The sequence below is a fragment of the Canis aureus genome, chromosome 2 (genome assembly GCF_053574225.1).
Source record: "Canis aureus isolate CA01 chromosome 2, VMU_Caureus_v.1.0, whole genome shotgun sequence".
NCBI lineage: Eukaryota > Metazoa > Chordata > Mammalia > Carnivora > Canidae > Canis > Canis aureus.
The window spans coordinates 74267635-74292019 of record NC_135612.1 but is presented as its reverse complement, the minus strand read 5'-3'; the positions used below and the strand labels follow the sequence as shown (position 1 = coordinate 74292019).

General features: G+C 37.1%; 1 protein-coding gene across 1 annotated transcript in view; it reads right to left on the bottom strand.

Moving 5' to 3' along the window:
• Window positions 1-10752, bottom strand: part of TMEM156 (transmembrane protein 156) — a 46107-nt gene extending 35355 nt beyond the window's left edge. Inside the window, exon 1 of the mRNA XM_077879506.1 lies at window positions 10566-10752. Within this exon, the coding sequence (XP_077735632.1) occupies window positions 10566-10653 (88 nt within the window). The 5' untranslated portion in view covers window positions 10654-10752. The remainder of the gene's footprint in view (window positions 1-10565) is intronic.
• Window positions 10753-24385: the final 13633 nt, after the last annotated feature.

Genomic DNA, 24385 nt, shown 5'->3' with positions numbered 1-24385 from the left:
TAATATTAGGGGACCTTAACATCCCACTTACATCAATGAACAGATCATCTAAACTGAAAATGAACAGGGAAATAATGGCTTTCAGTGACACACTGGACAAGATGGATTTAACAGATATATTCAGAACATTTCATTGTAAAACAGCAGAATACACATTCTTTTCAAGTGCACATAGAATATTCTCCAGAATAGATCATGTATTAGGTCATAAAACAGGGCTCAACGGATACAAAAAGATTGAAATCGCACCATGTACCGTTTTTTGTCCACAATACTTTGAAACTAGAAGTCAACCGAAAGAAAAAAATAGGGAAGACCACAAATACATGGAGGTTACAAAACATTCTACTAACTAATGAATGGGTCAACCAGAAAATCCAAGAAGAAATTAATGATGATCACTAGGTATTGTATGTAAGTAATGAATCACTGAATTCTACTCCAGAAACTAATGTTCTACTATATGTTAAATAAACAAAATTTAAATCAAAAAGGAAGAAATTTTTTAAATACATGAAAATAAATAAAAATGAAAATACAATGGTTCAGAACCTTTGGGATGCAGCACAAGCAGTCTTAAGAGGGAAGTATACAGCAATGCAGGCCTACTTCAGGAAAAAAAAAAATCTCAAAAAATGACTTAACCTTACACCTAAAGGAGCTCAAAAAAGAACAGCAAACAAAGCCTAAAGCCAGAAGAAGGAGGGGAAATACTAAAGATTAGGGCGGAGATAAATGATATAGAAACTAAACAAACAATAGAACAAATTGTTGTTCTGTTCTTATCAATGGCAGACTTATCAAAAAGAATCCAGACTTATCAAAAAGAAAAGAAAAGAACCTAATTTAAAAAAAAAATCACAAATGAGAGAGGAGAAAAAACAACCAATACCATAGAAATACAATTATAAGAGAATATTATGAAAAAGTATATGCCAACAAATGAGACAGCCTGGAAGAAATTTATAAATTCCTAAAAACATATAAATTACCTGAAACAGGAAGAAATAGAAAACTTGAACAGATTGATAATTAGCAAAGAAATTGAATCAAGAGTCAAAAAATTCCCAAAAAACAAAATTTCAGGGCCAGAAGTCTTAACAGGTGAATTCTACCAAACATTTAAAGAAGAGTTAATGTCTATTCTTCTCAAACTATTCAAAAAAATAGAAAAGAAAGGAAAACTTCCATATTCATTCTATAATACCTAAGAATAAACCTAACCAAAGAGGTGAAAAACCTGTACTCTAACTATAAAATACTGATGAAAGAAATTGAAGATGACACAAGGAAATGACACACAAGACATTCCATACTTATGGATTAGAAGAACAAATATTGCAAGAATGTCTATACTATCCAAAGTAATCTATATATGTAATGCAATTCCTAATAAAATACCAACGGGGTTTTTCACAGGGCTGGAATAATCCTAAAATTTGTGTTGAACCACAAAAGACCCTAACTAGCCAAAGAAACCTTGAAAAAGAACAGCTGGAGGCATCACTATTCCAAACTTCAAGTTATATTACAAAACTGTAATGATCAAAACAGTATGGTACTGGCAACAAAAATAGACAGATCAGTAGAACAGAATAGAAAACCTAGAAATGAACCCACAACTATACAGTCTATTAATCTTTGACAAAGCAGGAAGGAATATCCAATGGGGAAAAAACAGGCTTTTCAACAAATAGTGTTGGGAAAACTGGGCAGCAAAAAGCAAAAGCATGAAATTGGATCACTTTCTTATACCATACACAAAAATAAATTCAAAATGGATTAGAGACCTAAATGTGAGACATGAGACCATAAAAGTCCTAGAGGCAGTAACCTCTTTGAAATCAGCTATAGCAACTTCTTTCTAAATATGTCTCCTGAGGCAAGGGAAACAAACACAAAAAGAAATTATTGGACTTCATCAAAATAAAAAGCTTCTCCAGTGTGAAGGAAACATTTAACAAAACTAAAACTCAACATTCCAAAAATGAATAATCCAATGAAAAAGTGGGCAGAAGACATGAATAGACATTTTTCCAAAGAAGATGTACAGATGGCCAACAGACACATGAAAAGATGCTCAATATAAGTGATCATCAGGGAAATGCAAATCAAAACTACAACGAAATATCTTACACCTGTCAGAATGACTAAGATCGACACGTGAAACAACAGATGTTGGCAAGGATGTGGAGAAAGGGCAACCCTCTTGCACTGTTGGTGGGAATGCAAACTGGTGCAGCCATTCTGGAAATATGGGTTAAATAGGTGATGGGGATTAAGGAGGACACTTGTCATGAGCACAGAGTATTGTATGGAAGTGTTCAATCACTATATTGTACACATGAAACTAATATTACACTGTATGTTAACTGGAATTTAAATAAAAACTTAAAAATATTTTTAAAATGCATTTAAAAAGAGAGAGTAAAACAAACCAAGGGATGAGGATAGAGGGGCAAGATTTTTTTTTTTAAGATTTTATTTATTTAGGGGCAGCCCGGGTGGCTCAGCGGTTTAGCGCCGTCTTGGCCCAGGGTGTGATCCTGGGGACCCGGGATTGAGTCCCACGTCGGGCTCCCTGTGTGGAGCCTGCTTCTCCCTCTGCTTGTGTCTCTGCCAAGCTCTCTCTCTCCGTCTCTCATGAGTAAATAAATAAAATCTTAAAAAAAAAGATTTTATTTATTTATTCATGAGAGACACACAGAGAGAGGCAGAGACATAGGCAGAGGGAGAAGCAGGCTCCCTGCAGGGAGTCTAATGTGAGACTCAATCCCAGGACCCTGGAATCATGATCTGAGCCAAAAACAGACACTCAACCCAGGTGCCCCTGGGGGGACAAGATTGATGGTATTTAAAGGTACACATTTGTAATTAAATAAGTACTAAATAAGTCATAGATACCTAATGTGCAGTATATTGATCATAGTAACATTTTACTTTAAGTATGTGATATGATAATTATTGTTATGATGGCAACCATATTACAAATATATAAATGTATCAAAGTAACAGGCTATACCCCTTAAATTTATACAAACTCATATGTCAAATTTATCCAAGAAAAAAAAAACAAAAGCAAAAATTAATTTAATTAATTAAATTAAAGCCCAATTGGATTGGGCTTTTCACACCTCATAGGCAATGAGTATTAATATCCAAGTTATGGCTAGTACATATTCACAAACTCTCCAGGGAAATTTTTTCCTTGCTCTCTCTACGGCCTAGATGGAGATAGACAAATTTCCTCACAGCCAAGCAAGACTTTTCCTAGACTACTCCTTACTCCCTCACAGAGCATGTTACCTTTGCATCCCAATGTTAAGCTTTGGCTTCTGTTCCTCCATGTGTGACCCAGGAAACCAAGACTCTAGGCCACCAGGAATTTGTAGATGTTCCTCAGATCACACCAATCTGTTCACTCTTGCTTACCTATCTCGATTCGTAATTTCTTTTTTTTTTTTTAAGATATTATTTATTTATTCATGAGAGAGGCAGAGACACAGGCAGAAGGAGAAGCAGGCTCCATGCAGGGAGCCGGATGTGGGACTGGATCCCAAGTTTCCAGGATCACGCCTTGGGCTGAAGGCGGCGCTAAACCACTGAGCCACCTGGGCGGCCCTGGATTCGTAATTTCTAATCCTTTTCCACCTTTAAGGAGTTTTCTTATTTTCTTACTACTTCAACTATGTGTTTTTTGGTAGTTGTCTTCAATGTTTTAATCTCACATTTTTAGATATTTTGTGCCAAGTGTATTTTCCAAGTTACAACTGCAAGAACAAAAGTCTCAACTCTCTGTTGACCTTCAAAAAAAGTGAGAATTTACAGGAAAACCTTCATTGTTTGACAGACAATAGGAGCTCCAGAAACTACTGTATGTCAAGTCATATTTTCTCAATACCTAAGCTATTTCTCTTTTAATGAGTTGTCAAGAAACTTTGGAGGAAGCATGGATTATTTCAGACAGTACGTATTTTAGGTGTTATTTCTTCAATATATGAAATGCAAGCTGAAGAAAATAAGAAATTTTTACCACTAGAAACAGCCACTTTGAAGATGCACGCAGTTTTTTTTTTTATAAAAGTAAGCTATTTTACTACTATTTACCTGATAGAAACAAAAACATATTTTCATACAAAGAGTTGTACAAGAAGGTTCATAGCAGCATATTTATAATGGCCAAAGGCTGGAAACAACCAAAAAGGACAAATGTGACGGCCAAAAGGACAGATGTGATGTTATTCTTACAATGGAATATTTAGCAATAAATAGAAATGAGGCACTGATGTACTTCATCACAAATGAATCTCAAAAACATTATGCTGAGCTAAAAAAAACAGACCAAAAGTAGGCACTATGTGATGATTCCATCTATATAAAGTATAAGAAGGGATAAAGCTAAGCTATGATGACATAGGTCGGAAAGTTGCCTTGGGGAGAGGAGGAGATTTGACAGGAAAGAGCAAAAGGAATCTTTCTGGTACTGATGAAAATCTGTATTTTGTATGGGGCTGTAGTTACAGAGGCACATACAATTGTCAAAATTTATAAAACCAAACATTTAAGATCTTTGTATTTTATTGTAAGTTGTGCCTTTAAAAACAACGAAACTAAACAAAACACAGACAATGGTTTCTAAGTATCTTTCATCGTTATTGGAGATTATGTATCATAATTCAGCAATTTAAAAATATTAGCTGCCAGGAGAGAAAAAAGCTTATGGCTTAGCAGCCTCATTTACAGAGATACTAGTTAATGTACATTGTTGTCCTTTGGTCACAGGTCAGCCTCTTTAACAACTGGCAACGACTCACAGAGTACCAATTTCAATAGCAAAAGCTCAAATCATTTTATTTCTATTTGGGGCTCAGTAATTGAAGCTTCTCTAGTAATATTGAGTGGGAAAGGGTAAAAATATATCATGTTGCAAATGAATAATATACCCATGGTGTTACCAGATAAGGAATGGGGGAGTCTGGATATGATAAAGATATTTTTTTAGTTTTGCTTTTAAATTTTTTTTAAAGACTTTATTTATTTAACAGAGAGAGAGAGCACAAGCAGGAGGTAGGGGTAGAGGAAAAGCAGACTCCCCACTGAGCAGGAAGCCCGATGTGGGGCTCCATCCCAGGACCCCAGGATCATGACCTGAGCTGAATGCAGGCATCCCTACGAATGGATTTATTCATAGAACATTTGGGAAAGACAATTTATTTTTTTAAGATTTTATTTATTTATTTGAGAGGAAGGGAGAGAGAGAGAGTGTGTGCACAATTGGGGGGAGGGGCAGAGGGATAAGCCGACTCCACTCCACTGAACTAGAAGCTAGAGGCACGGCTCAATCCTAGGACCCTAAAAATTCTAGGTGTGCAGAAAAATTTTGTTTCAAAAGTGTAACATGAAGATAATAATGCCTGGTCTGCCTGAATCAGAAGGTGGTTGTGAGGATCAGCCAAGAAATGCTTCCTTTAAATATGTTTCCCTTTTATCTCCTTTACAAGATGACTCAGAAAATTCACTCAATCAACAAATACTCAGTGAGTTCCTCCTAATGTGACGTGTACTGTCCTAAGTGCTTAAAATATGACCAAACAGACAAAAATCGCATTTCCATTGAGCTTACATTCTATTTGGAGAAATAAGACAAGAAGTATATATAATAAATAAGTCAGTTATATAGGGTATAAGTGCTATGGAGAAAAGAAACAGAGCAGTATAGGGGTAAGATATATCACCATATGCTGTTTTAAAGAAAGTTGTTTTTTCTATAAAAACAAAAAAGATATACAGAGAGAGCATTTATCTACCAATGCAATAAGACAAGCTGATAGCAAAAGCATCCCAAGCAAGGGTTGCTGGTATATAATATAAGAGAGGAGAGAATAAAACAGTTCTGTGAAAGCAGTGGAAAGCATTATATTCATCAATATCCTTTTTTTTTAACCAGCACCTATTGTCTAAAAATATAAGTAAACATATTGTATTGATTATTATCCATTTCCATGCTACAAAGATTCAGAAAATTCCATAAGAAAAAAAATGTGTTTTTTTTGTTTTTTTTTTTAGAAAAAAAATGTTACAACGAAGTAAATCTATCCATCTAATTTTATTCCTTCTCTCTGAATATTTCAAGAAAAGTCACTCTTCAGAATGATGCTTCACCATGAATGATTTGAAATACTTAATGTGTTGTAATGAGACATGGGATGCCTGAATGGCTCAGTGGTTGAGCAACTGCCCTTGGCTCAGGTCATGATCCTGGGGTCCTGGGATGGAGTCCCGCATTGGGTTCCCCATGGGGAACCTGCTTCTCCCTTCGCCTTTGTCTCTGCCTCTCTCTCCGTGTGTGTTTCTCATGAATAAATAAATAAAATCTTTTTTAAAAAAATTTTATATGTAAAAGTACTTGGTATGGTACCTGGTACATGTGTAAGTATTACATTTTTAAAACTTTTTTAGGGGTGCTTGGGTAGCTCGTTGGTTAAGCATCCAACTTTTGATTTCGGCTCTTCAACTCTTGATTTTGGCCCAGGTCATGATCTCTGCTCAGCTCATGATCTCAGGGTAGTAAGATCAAGCCCCCCAACAAGCTCTGAGGTAGGCAAGGAGTCTACTTGAGATTCTCTCTCTCCTTCTGTCCCTCCCCCCACCCATGTTTGGTCGTAAACGCCACTCTCTCTCTCTCTCCCTCTCTCTCTCTCTCTCTCTACTCTCTCAAATAAATAAAAAAATCTTTTTTTTTTTAAGTCTCTAGTCTCTTTCCCAGACCTTACTGGGAATTACTGATTAACTTTTTAATGAGCCAGTCAATAGGAGGGAAATAAAGTGCCCATCTCTAAGAACTAAAATAATCCTTTCAGGCAAATTAGTTGCAGTTACCCTTGATAACACTCTTCTTTATTATACAGACCTGAGTAAAGTGTACATAAGCTCATATACTTCAGGGTTTATCCTATAGTTCATGAGTAAAGTTCTTTTATCCATTGTTTTCTTTTTTTTTTTTTTTAACTTTTATTTATTTATTTATTTATTTATTTATTTATTTATGATAGGCACACAGTGAGAGAGAGAGAGAGAGGCAGAGACACAGGCAGAGGGAGAAGCAGGCTCCATGCTCCGGGAGCCCGACGTGGGATTCGATCCCGGGTCTCCAGAACCGCGCCCTGGGCCAAAGGCAGGCGCCAAACTGCTGCGCCACCCAGGGATCCCTATCCATTTTTTTCTTAAAGTTCACTGACCATTATACTACCATTTCCATCAAAAAGTATGAAATGCAAGGGGGAAATGAAAGCTGGTAAACATGGTTCATGTCAGTTTGTTTCTTAAATGTAAGTGAGGAAGTCAGACAGCTAGATAAAATTAGGTTTCAGGTATTTTCATCTCTGCTATTCCTGTCTTGCCTTGCCTCAGTATCAGTAAGGCACTTTTATAACTCACTACAGTTTCTGGTTTCCAGAACTTCTGAGATATTTAGATGAGTACATTTTATTTGAAAATCAACAATAATTACTGCTCTTAGAGAGTGCTTCTGCAAGTAGGTAAGGAGAAATATTAGCTGATCATTAGAACTGTGACAGTGGTTTTTCTTTGCAACAAAAATGGAAGGAACATCTACCCCAGACAGGAATGGAAGCAACTTTTATGTTCCCATCACACTTTTTACATTGCTATTTTAGTAATTATAGTATTATATTTAATTATTTATCAGTCAGGCATCCCCCTAACTGAAAACTCCTTGAAAGAAGAATTGCCTTTTGTTTCTGTGGCCCTGGGTTCCTGGTACAGGTAGACACTATTCATTTCAATATCAGTATATGGGCCAAAGCGACCACAGGTAGGCACTATTCATAAGTGGAAGTATCAATAAATAAATAAAAGATCACTGAGATTTATAGGAGTTAACCAGTTCTCTCCCAAACACTGTAAATTCAATAAAAGGTTGGTGAAGTCTCTTGTTTGGGGCTACCCAGGCTCCCTTAATTGCAAGCAGTTCTGAATCAAAATATATGCATTCCCTTTTCTATCTCTATTATCTATATGCAATATGCGTGTATCAAATCATTATATTAACTACCGTATCTTAGGATAAGCTGCCTTTCAAATAAACTGAAAGTACTAAAGTGGTTTTTCTTGCCAGTGCATGCTCAATGCAAACTCATTAAAAGTCCAAAACACCATTGAAGAAGTTTCTCTTCTTTGGCGAAGTTAGACTAGATAGCTTATACTGTGTAATTATGATAATTGAATATTCCGAGTAATGATTATTCAGGGTCTCAGATACATTCTTGATGAAAAATGATCAAACACGGTTCTCTATTTTTAACTTAGGCCTTCAGAGGGTTTATTATTTTGAAATCAAATCTATTAAACTTCGTGAATACATTATTCCTCATTAAGATTCCTTCTGAATTAATTTGATATCTTAACGACACAGTATCTGTGAATAATTTATAAGTAAAAATCATTTTATAATATTTATCTTAGAAATTAAAGTGAATAGAATATAAGAAAAAACTGAAAAAAAGAACCCAAGTAACCCAAGTAATAGGGAGAGTCTCAAAGTTAATTTTAGCACTTCTTGAACACTCTTAGCTTATCATATAAATAATTTTACCATATATTTTATTTTATAAAATATACTAGTTGATAAGTCAACTCACTTCGTGAGGCAACTATTATTGTGATTTAAAAAGTACTGAGAGGGGCAGCCCCAGTGGCCCAGCGGTTTAGCGGTGCCTTCAGCCTGGGGTGTGATCCTGGAGACCCGGGATCGAGTCCCACGTCAGGCTCTCTGCATGGAAACTGCTTCTCCCTCTGCCTGTGTCTCTGCCTCTCTCTCTCTCTCTCTCTCTCTCTGTCATGAATAAATAAATAAAATCTTAAAAAAAAAAGTACTGAGAAAAAGTGAAACAATATGTGCCCTTAGTTGAATCTATATTAAACTATATAAGGTGAGGCTATATGAACTTGTTCCTGGTGATCCATAAGCCATTGTGAAATATAAAGTATTATTTTGCACTATTGCATGTGTAAAATATTTTGCTCAACCATCGACCTTTCATTGATGGTGGCTCTGTGCAAAATTCCTTCTACCACAACATGACATCAGGATTAAGATGATGATTTTCAAACATTTTTGTTTGTTGGCCCCAGGGAGGGTCCCTTTGAAACAAAATTCCCAAGTAAATCCATCCCCCCCAAAATGTCCAAGGAAATATCTATACTATTCTTGGTCTAGGAAAAGAGAAATGGCCATTTTCAGTTTGGGGAGGCAATACAGGGAGTATTGAAAGCTGATCTAATCAGTTATGAAAGTAAGAAAACAAAAATCATTGATGGTTGATTACTGTCAAGGCATCTGCCCCCAAAAGAAAAACTTCTAGCATGCTCTAGCAATCACCAGGTCTTATAAAACACTAACCGACAGTTAGCAAACAGTTTATGAAAGGCTGATTACCTGGTTTTCATTAGATGAACCTGCCTTTTTGGAAGTACAAGGTGCACCTTTATGGCCTACCTTAGATACTATTAAATGAGCTTACTCTCCACCACAAAAAGCTTAAAAATTGAAATATGTTGTCTCTATTCCAATTCTAATTATTCTCTTTATATTTTCACCTGAGTGGAATCAAAAATTTAAAATACATGTTATGATTGTTTAATCTAAGCAACAGAATACCAGAAAACCAAGAAAATTTTGAAAAATACAGTCATTCACAAAATTGCACATAGTGTTTATTTAGTAAAATATTGTTCTCTGGCCACTTAATGCCATGTATATGCAACCATAATCATCCCAGCAAGTCTCAAAAATAAGCTTTTCCCTGATTTTAAGCAAATTCATGTAACTTTAATGATAGAATACAGCACTTTCTTTTTATCCTTTTTTCTTATTAAATGCTGAGGAGCACAATGATCATCTAAACAGTCACATTAATATATTTTCAAAACGATGTAAAAATAGTTTACATTTACTTATTTTCTTATCCTAGGCTTCAGCAATCAGATCACAAGTCCCTGAATTACCCATAGAGTTCATTTTTTTCATCAGTTACGAATCCACGTACACACACCTGCTGAAATTTTCACTCATCTTATTTTAATTGTATTTTTCAATAATCTTACTTGTCAAAAGGCAACAGTGAGTTATTTGTGTGAAATAGCTGTGATGGAGGGAAATCAAGCATTTTAACATAATAAATATTACTTGCTTTATAAAATAACTCCAGAATGTAAAAGTATACTTAAAACTGTTTTGAAGGAAACTCCTTTTCAAAGAGCAAAATCATGTGATAAAATTAATGTAAATTAATGTTTAAAATCTAGACTATAGAGTTTAAATAGTTCTCTTCATTTTTTATCTCATTATTGTGTGCCACAATAATTAAGTACTGTGAATAAGGTTACTGTGCTCTCTAACAGCTAAAATTACAATCTCATTTTCCTAACTTTTCAGACATAGAGCTTCAGCTCATGCAGCATGTGTCCAAAAAGACCTTTCCTGTAACCATTAGCTATCATAATTTTTAAAAATTAGAAAAAGAAAAGATAAATTACATACTCACCTTTTGATGTCTTAAAATATTCTGGCAAAATTAAAATGAATGTGACCACTATTGCCAAAAGTAATTTAAAGAGGGCTGTTTTTGTCATGTCTCTTCACATGATACAATGTGTTCCCTTCTGGGACATCGGTAGCATGTTTCTTCCTGCTTCGGGCTTCATCTCTGTGGTGCTTTAAGTTTATGCAATTTACTTCATACTCACTTCCTTTTGGGTAAGACTTAAAAAAAAAAAAAAAAAAGAGGGCTTGAACTGAGACTTCATTTTGAGTCACTTACCATAGTGAAAACTACCATCTAATAAGGAAGACACTTTCAAACTATCTTCTAAAAAAAGAAAGAGTAAAAAAAAAAAAAAAAAAAATCTCAAGAGGCTAAGGGGTCTTGTTCTCATCTGGATTTGAAGCTATTTTCCCATATTTACCAATCTGTATGAGTAAATATAAACCCACAATATTGACACCCAAAATAAAATGATGGTCAGTCATGTCCATTTCCTCATTTGCTTATTAAATGATTGATGACCCCTTATATGTACCAGGCTGAACTGCATCCTGGTGTTCGGAAAAGAGTGTGTCTGTAAGACAGAAAACAGTATAAATGTGAGGATGAATGTAAGGATAAACCAAAATCTCAATTCTACTTTACTACCCTGTATAAGGCAGTGGAATGGGACTCATTATCATGATGCCTATAAACATTGTGACAACTGTTACCGAATCTACACTGTCAGTTCTCGTTTCAAAAAAATGATCTTTCATTGTAATCTCAGTGAAGTAAAATACTTTGTTTTAGAATACAAATGAAGAGTAAGAAAAGTCCATGGTTAAAAAAGAATATGTGCAAACACTTTTATTCCATTGCCTTCTGGTTTTTAAAAAAAATGGTAGGGGGTATCTCCAATCAATTTCTGCTTGCTGGTTCCCTCTGGTACCTCCATCACCCCATCTGTTTCCATTCACCCTATCTGCTCTTACCCGTGCAACTCTGGGCTTTATGGGTGAGTGAGGAGCAGGAGGCAGGAAACAGAGGTTGTGCTGTGGATAGATTGTGAATACAAATGAACTGACTCATCTTCTGATTGGGTGTGGGGATTTGATAGACAGATGGGAATAGTGGGTTAAGAGACCTTAAAAACTGAATCTAAGGACAGTCAAAATGGGACTAGAACTTCAAACGTTAGACTTATTTTATGAATAGCATCAGGGTCATTCTAAGGAAGAGAGGAGTTGATGAGAGTCAATGCCTACACAGCTTACTGAACTGAGATATATTGTGTTACGAGTCCGGCAGCGTCTTCAGTAAAGATGCTGGTGGAAAGGGGTAAGAGACTCTGTCCCTTAATTCTTTCCCATCCTACAGGTGGCACTAAGTGACAGTGGACTTTCTACTCCCCATTTGACCTTGTTTTGATTCCTAATTTTTATTTATGAATACACACATTCCAACCATAATTTTCCTACTAGAGAAGAAATTGATCAAGAAAATATTAACCAATAAATAAATAAATAAATAAATAAATAAATAAAATTTAAAATTATATATATTAATCTGGGGGATCCCTGGGTGGCTCAACAGTTTGGCACCTGCCTTTGGCGCAGAGTGTGATCCTGGAGTCCCGGGATTGAGTCCTGCATCGGGCTCCCTGCATGAAGTCTGTTTCTCCCTCTGACTGTGTCTCTGCCTCTCTCTCTTTCTCTCTCTCTCTCTGTGTCTCTCATGAATAAATAAATAAAATCTTTAAAAAAAAGAAAATATTAACCTGATGTTACACTATCAAGTTAGTCTAATTCCTTGATTAATTTTCTTTAAAAGGGCAAGTAAACCACTTCTTTATTCTTCTACTCTGATTTTACTGAAACTACTTTTGTTAGTATCTATTTTTTTTTTTTTTTATGAACAACATGTTGGTTCATTGATGAATTCTCTTGTCCACATCAAATTTTATTGATTTGTGAGTTGTCTTTGTGGTAGCATTCTTGCAGACCTCCTCCTTCCTTACCTACCCCTACCCCTGATATGGCCTCAGACTGGTTATTTTATTCTTGAGCACCTGAAAGACAAATTTCCCTAGTAAGCTCCATGGGCTCTTTGTACATAATGTGCTGACCCATGTTCTCTGCAGCTGGCTTCTCTGGTGCTCCTCAGATAGTGGATGTCAGGAGACCAACCAGGGTTCCTAAAACCCAGGCCACTGTCTCACTGCTCTGACGATATGGGGGAGTCAGTATCTCACACCTGGCCTGTAATCCACTTGCTGGACACCAGTGTGTCATCTCTGATTTAGCAGCAGATTATGAGAAATATAATACACCCTCAGATATTTCAAGAATCTTTATTGTCCATGATTTTTCGACTATATCTGAATCTAAGTTTTATATAAACACTTTCAATCATTCTGCCCTCTGCATAAAATGTTAGCAGAACAATGACCAATGGCAAGTTTCAAATATCCCCTGGGTGAAATCCTCCAAGATTCAATGTCAAGGGTTAAAATTAAAGAGTCAAAATATCTTGCTCTTTCTGACTGTCAAAATTTATCCACTAAAATATTTTATAACTGAAATTGTTACATAAATTACAGTATTAAATGTTTGCATTTTAAATATCAGCAATCACTAAAATTTAAGAATTAAGATGCAGTTTCGTATAGGTAATCCAACTTTAAATGATAGTTTCTTAGAGATAAACAAATAGGGTCACCTGGGTAGCTCAGTCGGTTAAGGGTCTGCCTTCAGCTCAGGTCATAATCCTGGGGCCTGGGATAGAGCTCTGCATTGGTTCCCTGCTTAGTGGAAAGTCTGTTTCTCTCTCTCTTCTGCTCTCCCTGCCCCCCAACTCCTGCTCATTTTCTCTCAAATAAATTAAAAAAAAAACAGAGTTCGCACTCACTTTTGATTTAACTTTTTATTTTTGATTGAAGTACTTATTATAGTATTATTGACTCTGTGCCCTATACTATGCTTTTCATCCCTGTGACTTATTTTATAACCAAAATTTTTTACCTCTTAATTCCGTTCACCTATTTTGCCTACCCCACCCCCCACCTTCTGCCCCTTTGGCAACCACAAATTTGCTCTCTGTATTTATGAGTCTGTTTCTATTACTTTGTTGTTTCTTAATTTGTTTTATTTTTTGGATTTCACATGTAAGTAAAATGATGTGGTATGTCTTTCTCTGACTTATCTCACTTAGCATTATACCCTCTAGGTCCATCCATGGTTTCTGAATGACAAGATTTCATCTTTTTTTAAGCTTGAGTAATATTCCATTATATATACCACATCTGCTTTATCTGATCATCTATTAATGGACACTTGGGTTGCTTCCATATCTTGGCTTTTGTAAATAAACATAGGGGTAGCAGTAAACGTAAGGGTATGTATTTAATTATTTAACTTTTAATTTTATTCTGAAAATAGAACTCAAGTAACAGAAAAGTCAGAAATGAGCAAAACAGGGCACCTGGCTGGCTCTGTTGGTGGAGCATGCGACTCTTGATCTTGGGGTTGTGAGTTCAAGCCCCACATTGGATGTAGAGATTACTTAAAAATAAAATCTTTTAAAAAGAAAGGAAGGGAGGGAGAAAGGAAGGGAAAGAGGGAAGGAGCAAACATGTAATAGACAAGCATCAAGTGGTGTGTAAAAAAAAGCTTTCTTTAACGATGTTACTTGTGACTTCTATTTATATACTATGAAGGAACAGAGGAATGGCAAGGTCTAAACCTTTATATGCATGACCCTGGGTTATTGTTAGAATTTAATTTGGTTATTTACCTTGAGGAACTGTGAGAAGCAAAGGCAGCTCCCAGAGCTTTAGAAGTGAATGAGGGTCTTCCTTGCTGCCTGGCACTCTTCTTGTGATGTCCTCCTCTTACATCTGTGTTCTCCTTCCTTTCATACTTCTTTTAACTGTACCATAACCTCTCAATCAACCAAACATGAAAACTCTGCAAAATAACTTATTTCTAAAGACTTCATTAGAGTTTTTTTAATGTTTTATTTGTTTATTCATGAGAGACACACAGAGTAGCAGAGACACAGGCAGGGGGCAAAGCAGGCTCCCCACCAGGAGCACTCAATCCCAGGACTCCAGGATCATGACTTGAGCCAAAGGTAGATGCTCAACCACTGAGCCACCCAGGCACCCCAGATTTTTAATGGTCTTTGGACAAACTATTCATTTAATGGCCCTCCAATTATATCATTTAAATATATTTGTTTATGTAGCACTACAGTGTGAATATTCACATGCATAAATCTTTGTGTTGTCTGATTATGGAGTGGAATTACTAAAACAGACAGTGTAAAGATTTTTGAAGTTCTTAATTCATATAGGCAACTGTCTCCCAGAAGAAGTGAATCAATATATATTCAACCAACAGTATATGAGAGTGCCCATATGTCACCAAACTTCAATATTGGCTATTTTATTCTCTTAATGTTTGTCAATTTGAAAGGGAAGAAAAAAAATTTATTTTAATTTTCATTTCTTTGATTGCTGGAAGGTCTAAACATTTTTGATATTTGCTGGCAATTTGAATTTCTTATGAATTGCCTGTTCATGACTTTTACTGGACCATTCATATCCTTGTTGTTGTTTTACAGACCTTTTTCTCTGCTGGGAATATGTATCTCTTGCCATATACATTGCAAACATTTTCCCAGGTTGTCATGTTCATTTCCTTCGATGGGTGGGTTTTTTCTCCCCTATTTATGACAGAGTGTAAAATATGATATATTATGGACTTAAAAGTTTTATGCTAAGAAACACAATCCTTTCTCATTATATTTGTAATACTAAACCAAACAATTTATAGCTTATCAAGTCGTTTACTCTTCAATACAAAATATACTTGCAGCCTGATTTTGGCTGCCTGGAAAGCCTAATAACAAACTAAAAACCCTGGTCATCTTTTTAACAATAGAAACATCCCCCTGTAATAAATTGTTAGAGATTTGATAATAATGTGGTGGACCACAGCTGTATAATTTTATTTTACAATTTCCAAAGCACCTTCACAGATAGTAGATTATGAAGGAAGAAGCTAGCAACACAAGTACAAATCTGCTATTATCCATCCACAGTGGGCTTCTCTCTCCTACCTCAATGAAGGAGTAAGAAATTAATAAATCTAAAACTCAAGAGAGTGTTGCTAAATTAGTGTTTAAGTTTCCTAAGTCTTATACTTCATATCATAGACTCAGGCTCTCAAACTACTTTAAAGTGTTTATACTTTTAATCAAGACTGAAAGACTTAATTAAAATTGCACATTGTGTTCTAGATACAAATCTTTTTAAAGATTTATTTATTTATTTGAGAGAGAAAGCAGGAGAGGGGAAGGACTCAGTCACAATCCTGAGATCACGACCTGAGCTGAAAAAAAGTCAGACACTTAACTGACTTTGCTACCCAGGCACTCCTGGACACAAATTTTTTAAATGACAGAGTTCTTTATTTCCAGGAGCTGCTCTATCCAAGGAAGCAAGAGCAACATACTTCTAAAAAATAATAACTAATAACCTTAAAGAGGATGGCTTGGATTAACTTCTATGTAGTCTTCTATTATTATGTGAGATACACACTTGAATATACTTTGAGCTATATATTTTCTATTTCTCTTCTCACTAAAATGATCCTTAATCCCTTCACTATATTACGTAGAGAGATTTTTTGGGGTCAATGAAAACAGTAGCAATGATCAGTGACATTTATTGAACATTTATCTTGTGCTCCTGCGCAGTATTGAGTGTTTTATATGGATTATTTTATTCAATCCACCAGCAAATCTCTGAGGGAGTTACTACTGTTATTCTAATTTTACAAGCAAAGAATATTAGGTATTGAAAAGTCAAGAAAGTGCTCAAAATCACATTGTTAACACAAAGTAAAGCTTTGGCTTCAAACCCTGAGATTCTCACTGCAGACTTAAAGCTTTCAACCACTGTGCTATCTCTCCACGCTCAGACTATGACAACATTTTTCAAGGGTTACTTATAAAATAATAATGATAATAGCAAGCTTCCACTTGAGAACCACTGTGCCTAACACTTCATTTACATGAAGTCATTTAATCCTCCTTACAAACCTATGAAATAGTTACTATCATTACTTCCATTTTACTCATTTCAGACAGTTCTATTCCAGGTAATCTAATCATCCAGAAAGTGAATTTAAAAGACAACTCATAATCTGGATCAGCCAAATTACTTCTTATTGTATTGCTTGCTGACAAACTACTTTGGCAACATGGCAATGCTTGGATTAACACATTTTGTTGGAAGAGATAGCCTCTTATTAACGAAGTCTGCCTGAGTATGGAGAGGGTTTGGGGAAGTTCCATCATCCTCATTCTACGAATGTTTACTAAACACCTACAGAAGGTCAGGCAGTGTTCTGAACCCTGGAGATGAAGTAGCAAATGAAGCAGCCTTTACACTCACATTCTAGTAGGAGTGTACATTCCAGTGACAGACAATAATCAAATAATGACAACAGTTTATTTCCAGATAATGTTAAATATTCTGAAAAAAAAAAAAAGACAAAATATGATGTCCTAACAGAGAGGTGGATGGGGCACATGTTGCTTTAAATAAGAATGTTAAAGAAAATCTTGTAGGATCCATTTAAATGACTCTAGCGAAAAGGCAAATCTACAGGAACAGAAAATACATCAGTGTTTGCCAGAGACTGGAGGTAGAGGAAGGGTTGACTACAAAGGTGCCTGAGGAAATTTTTAGGCTGATAGAAATGTTCTATATGGGAATTACATCTTGATGATGTGGTGCTTTACAATTATTTGTGTTAGTCAAAACTCTAGAACTGTACACCAACAGGGATGGATTTTACTATATGTAAATTATAACCCAATAAACATTTTCTCTCTCTTTCTCTCCTGATGGGGTTCAAGGAAGGCCACCCCCAAACATGCCACTTTGATATATTATTATCTTCAATTTAAATTACTTAAGAAACAGTGTAAGAAGGACACTCTGACCCTCCTTTACTCAGCTGAAAGCGTGAAATAAATTCTCCACATGAAGAGTACGTTCTTTGCATCTCGAGGGTAGAAGGCATCCTATGTCCAAGAAGACTATATACACAAACCTTGTTATTTACTTATTAATTCGTTACCCCAACCTCAAACCCCTTGTCAAATCTTCACAAATAATTGTTTGTCTAAAAGATATAAAAACTGCCAGATTTGGTTACTTCTGTGAACCTTATATTTCTATGAACTCTGGTATATATGAAATTTTGTTTGTTTTTCTCCCATTAATCTGTCTTACGTCAATTTAATTATGAGGCCAGCCAAAGAATCCAGAAAGAAAGAAAAGAAAAGTTTTCCTCTGCTCCACTCCACAGAGGCTTTTTGGCTGTTTTAGAAATGGAGATTACTGAGAAAGGGGCTGGGAGCCAGGGCCAGAGCTTGAACTTAATTGAATAGAAATTCAGAGAAAGCCTCAGCTCAGGCCAGAGGAGACCAGAATTCTGTTCCCTGCTTGCTTTCAGTAGCTGTGGTGAGGCTGTTGCAAAGAAACCCAGTGACCAGGTAGCCAGGCTAACCTGGAAAGTACAGCCAGCCCCTCAGAGAGCCAGAACAGGTGCTCAGCATGGCTCAGACTATAGGCTGTGGTTCACTGCACTGCCTTCTCTCTGTTCACCTCCCCTCTGGGGAATATCTGGTTTGATCTGCCCCTATTCTGGAGGTTGGGCAGAGTTTACCTGAGGCCTTCACACACAGGCCACCGCAGAGGTGTCTGGCCTTCTCATGGCCAGCCCACGTATGGCTGTTTGCCTACGCTGTCCCCACCTCTGATCACTTGTCGCAGGGAAAATGGAGTCTGTTGTAACAAAACCCCCTGCACCAAGTTATCATCCTATGGAGGACAGAACCTGGTGGGGTCACTATCCTTAAAAGGAATATGAAGCAGGCTTGTCTGCCCGGCAAGTATACTCAGAGAAGGGAAACAAGAAGGGAAAACCAGAGCATCTGGATGGCTCAGTCAGTTAAGCATCTGACTCTTGATCTTTGGCTCAGGTCATGACCTCAGGGTCATAATCTCAGGTCCGGAGATCCAGCCCTATGACTGCCAGCAGGTGCTGTGCTCAGCAGGGAGTCTGCTTGAGAGTCTCTTCTTTTCCCTCTCCCCCCCCTCACCACTTACATACTCTCTGTCTCTCTCTCTCAAGTAAATAAATAATTCTTAAAAAAAAAAAAAAAAAAAAGAAAGGAAAAAAAAAAAGAAGAAGAAGAAAAAGAAGGGAAAATCACCCTGGAATGGATCCCTAGTACTGCTACAATATTTTAGCCTTTGGGAACAAAGTTTCTGGCAACTAATTTGACATTGAAATGCACTCTTATTAATTACATGTATAAAGAAACAGGAAAATACAAATCAAAACATTCTTCATGACGCTAGAATATAACAATCTTTGATTCTCCAGGAAATAGAGTAAAATCAATTGTTCAGAGTCTAAAAGTATCAGGTCTAAGAGGTCCAGTCCGTGGTAAAAAAAAGAACAAGCTGTAACAAGAGGGCATTTCTTTTTCTTTTTTTTTTTTTTTTAAGATTTTTATTTATTTATTCATGAGAGCACAGAGAGGCAGAGACACAGGCAGAGGGAGAAGCAGGCTCCATGCAAGGAGTTCTATGTGGGACTTGATCCTGGGACTCCAGGATCATGCCCTGGGCCAAAGGCAGGCGCCAAACCGCTGAGCCACCCAAGGATCCCCAAGAGGGCATTTCAATGTCAAATTATGAATGCATTTCATTCTTTTCCCCTCCACCCATCAAGAAAATCAATAAATAGTATTACTTAGATTCAGAAGAGCCCTCTTGTTGCAGCCAGTTCTTTTCATCTCAGACTGGATCAATTAGACTTCATACTGATAGAGCAATTACTATGACTCTATTTTGTAAAGAGTCAAAGTTGTTTTATTCTAGCATCATGAAGAATATTTTGATTGTGCTCTTCTGTCTCTTTTCCATGTGGACTCTGTAAGTAATACTATTTCTTGATTTTTTTTTTTTAGGAGAGGAGAATGAAATGCTTATTTTCTTCCCTCTTTGTATTGCTTAGACCGCTGACTCTGAATGGCTTCGAATGTCTGTAGTGCGTGCCACCTTCTTCTCACCTACTCTGTTCTGGTCTCAGGTCAGCTGCTTGTTACTCAGCCAGAATCACTCCCCGAGAATTCTGTGCTAAGTATAGTCACTGAATATAGAACACAAAGGCATGGGTGCTTTGAAAAAGATGAACAAAATGGAGGAGGAAGAAGAAGCATAATGATTGATAAGGACTTTTCAGTTTACACATCTGATTTCATCTTCATCGATTCTCTTCCGTATAACAAGCAACACAGCGTCTCCTATGCTGTGGGCCTCTTCATCATAGCTGGTGAGTGTTGCTGAATGAATGTTCTTTAAGTAAACCATCAGCACAGTGACAGACCTTGTCCAGTGGTTATGAACTTGTGCTCTGAGAACATTAGAATGGAAGCCAGGTTGAGTGGTTCCTGTCTGTTGGTGAATCAGGAAGTCATATATCAAATATGAAGATACATCTGGAACTTTTTTTTAACTCATAAGAAATCGACATTGATTTGTAGCCTTACAACTGTTATTTTTTAAAAGTAAAATCAGTAAAGCTGCTTGTTTTAAAAGTATACAGAAATGCTGAAAGAATTTTTTTAATGCATAAAAATAAATATAAGTACTTTGCATTCATTCCTTTGCCTTGAAGCTTACAGAATCCTAAATTAAGGATTTCTAAAGTTTCATGAAACTGGTAGTCTGATGCAATAAATTAGTGAAAAAGGGCCTGTTTGTACATGTTATAGCGCTCAGAGGAAAAAAATGGCCATCTCTAATAAATTATTTTTCAAGGCTTCATAGGCAAGGGGTATTTTTTTCATTCATTCATTCATTCATTCATTCAACAAATCTTTATGAGTACTTGTGGTCATAGACCTCTTAGCTAGTCAGGAAGAGAAACAAGTTAGCCAATGTCCACAGTACATCAAGTAATTGCTACAATAGAGGGGCACACAGAATTTTGGAGAGGAGTAAAATATATCACCCCAAAATATGCCCCTTTGGCATACGGATTATTTTAGGCTGATTATTTTTAAGAAACAACAAAGACACTGAAAACCAAGTAGAAGTCACCGTTTTTTTTTTTCTTTCTTTTTTTTTTTAATTTTTATTTATTTATGATAGTCACAGAGAGAGAGAGAGAAAGAGAGAGAGAGGCAGAGGGAGAAGCAGGCTCCATGCACCGGGAGCCTGACGTGGGATTTGATTCCGGGTCTCCAGGATCGCGCCCTGGGCCAAAGGCAGGCGCCAAACCGCTGTGCCACCCAGGGATCCCAGAAGTTACCGTTTTGTAAGCGACATTTACATTCATAAGGCAAATCTCCATTTTTTTTTTAAAGATTTTATTTATTTATGAGAGACACAGAGAGGCAAAGACACAGTCAGAGGGAGAACCAGGCTCCCTCAAGGAGCCAATGTGGGACTCGATCCTGGACCTCAGGATCACGCCCTGAGCTGAAGGCAGAGGCTCAACCACTGAGCCACCCAGGCGTCCCCAAATCTCCATTTTTAAAAAAGATTTATTTTAAAGAGAGAGAACACACAGTGGGGAGGGGCAGAGGTGGAGGGAGAAAGACTCATAAGCAGACTCTGTACTAAGCGTGGACAGGGCTCTATCTCAGGACCCTGAGATCAGGACCCTGAGATCATAACTGATGCTTAACAGACTATGCCACCCTGGCACCCAGCAAATCTCCATTTTTAAGGGTGTCTCCTCTGTACCAGGAGAGAAGGATGACTAAATCTGTAGAAACTTCTATGGAAAAAGCAACTGTTTTAAATCTTAAACAACTATACCGTTGTTTACTGTGCTTTGCCTGGTAATGTCCCATAACGGGTCTCCCACCCACCCTAACATCTCTTGTCTTTACTGGAGATGGTATTTAAGGTTGTGGCTTGGACTATGTAGGGGAGTTACTCAGTTTTCCTGATATTTCCCATGGATACAGGAGGTATATATATTATTAAACTTTTGTTTGTTTTTCTATTAACCTTAGGTTACAGGGAGTGTCTCAGCCAAGAACTTTAGAAGAGTAGAGGGAAAATTATTCTTCCTCCCCTGCAGTATTACGTGAATACAGAGGAGAAACACACTCAGCCTAGAGAGATCAGGGTAAAGACTGCCAAAGGAGGTAAGCCTTAAGTTAGGTCTTTTTTTTTTTTAAGATGTTATTTATTTATTCATGAGAGACACAGGGAGAGAGGCAGAGACACAGGCAGAAGGAGAAGCAGGGCTTCCCCATGGGGAAGCCCAATGAGAGACTCGATCCCACGACCCCAGGATCACGACCTGAGCTAAAGGCAGATGCTCAACCACAGAGCCACCCAGGTGTCCCCCTTAAATTGAGTCTTAAGGGACTTAGGGAAGCAGGGATTGGAAAGGCAGGGCAGTCCAGATGGAGGAAACCTATTTAATGATATAATTGTGGGAGAAATGATACATGCTGGACACTGCAATGGGCACAGGCCTGGGGAGACAGAGAAGAGTTAGATTATGAAGGGTCTTAAAACTGTGCTGTTTGATCTTTACTTTGAAGACAGTGAAGAGTCACTGAAGTGTGTTAAGCAGAGTCCTGGGAAATAAACAGAATCAGGTTTGTGATTTTCAGAAAGGTTGAGGGGACTGGCAGGAAGTACTTAAAGTTATTTTACAAAAACCTTTTTATTTTTTTTCTCAGTCAGAGAATGTGACCTGATTGATTGTAGGAGGCTACTTACTATGGGTGGATGGAAATATGTGCATGAGAGAATGTGCATTCCTTCCCAAAGGCCCCAGCACTAGAGCAGTTCTGGGGAATGAAGGGAGTGGCCAGATGGTGGGCTGGGATGACCTTTTCTAGGTGCGGAAAGAGACTTCCACCTGAGGAAGGAGCTCACATATAGCGTCAGCCCCCAAGCCTGGGACCATCCTATATTGCTGTGAACCACAGGTAAGAACTGAACAGTACAAGTGAGGCTTTTAGCCTTGACTGTGATCAGGACAGGCTTGATGGCTCTCATGTGAAAGACAGAAGAGTGATCTAATATGTGGAGAAAGGGAGTCAAGAGGGGAAGAAGCTAGGAGAATCCTGCAAATTTATACCTGCCCTTTCAGGACAGATTATTTGTTCCTAGAAGAATGGAAACTGTAAAAGAGCCACTTAACAAATGAATGGACTTCTGTGAGTTGCTTACATTTTTCATAACAATTCCATTTTTCTTCTCCTTTAGATTTTAATAAAGTTCATTGTGAAAATTCCAGATTGGCTTGGCTTTGGTAAAAAGAAGCCAAGGAAGCTTTTTTTTTTTTTTTTTTTTCCTTTTTCTTTCTTTCATTCTTCACCCCCACTGCTCCCCTACCCACCTCCCCCTCACTTTTTTGTATTTAAACTATGAATGAATTACCCTGGAGAACCAAGAGAAACCTGAGTGAAAATCTGAGGTGAACTTCCAGGAGACAAAGTTTGAGTTGAGTTTACTTGGCCAGCTGTCTCTGTCAACATGGAGATTGTCCTTCCAAGGGTATGATCTACTCCGGCCTTTTAAAGCTCCATATTGGGATGCCTGGGTGGCTCAGCAGTTAAAGCAGCTGCCCTCAGCCCAGGGTGTGAACCTGGAGTCCTGGGATCGAGTCCTATATTGGGTTCCCTGGATGGAACCTGCTTCTCCTTCTGCCTGTGTCTCTCATGAATAAATAAAAATAAAATCTTAACAAAAAATAAAAAAATAAAACAAAGCTCCATGTTTTAATAGGAGGCTGTTTCATGCCAAAACATGGACGTCAGCAGTACTTTTGAAAGAAATCCTAAATCCTCTAAAAGACATCCCATCTCTGGGATCCAGATTTTGAATGTAGACTCTGTATATAATTATATTTAAGGCTCTAATCCTCCTTCCCCACCCACACAAACGTAATGAGGGCAGAAAGGCAGAAAATGTAATAAAGTCATACCATTTCTTTATTAAAAGTTTCTACACACTAGGATTAAGTTATGTTTGCTCTCTATCAGAACTGCACTTTAACCAGATTAAAACATCGCTAACTTCACCAACACAAGTATCAATTAAAATTATTAGAGTAACTAACAAAAGAGCATTAATACTATCTATCAAGTTATCAGTCATCACATTTAAGCTCAATTATTCCACTTCTGATCACTGCTATATTGTTTCATCTCAGGGAAAAATATTAAGCCTTTGACAGGATTTACTGGTCTATCATTACTCTCTGATCCCATGGATCCATTTATGGGCCAAGTTGTAAAATCTCAGCATAAATTTTTAGCTGTAAACACTTTTTCAAACCCTGTTCCAAAGTATATTGCCAGAAAAGGAGATTAAAAACAGTTATTTCAAATATTAAGTAGGGTGAAAGTGGGCTTTATTTTAGACCTTATCAATACATCTAAGTCCTAAGACTCAGTTATAAGATGAATTGCACGAAAGCCCTTTGACTATTACAAAAAGGAATACCCGCCATCTTTCCTATGTGAAGCCATTCACTCATTCAAAAGTATTTGTTGAGTATCTACTATGTGACAGACTTGATAAATAATAGACACTGAGGTGTAACATTGAGCCAAACAGGCAAAATTCTGTTCTCATGGGGTTCACATTCTAGTGGGAACAGAGACAGGTAGTATATATGTCAGGTGGTGCTAAGTGCTGATAAATGAGGAGCTAGAGAGTGAGGGGAGGCACAGTTTGCAGGTTTACACAGGCTAGTCAGGACAGGAGACATGAA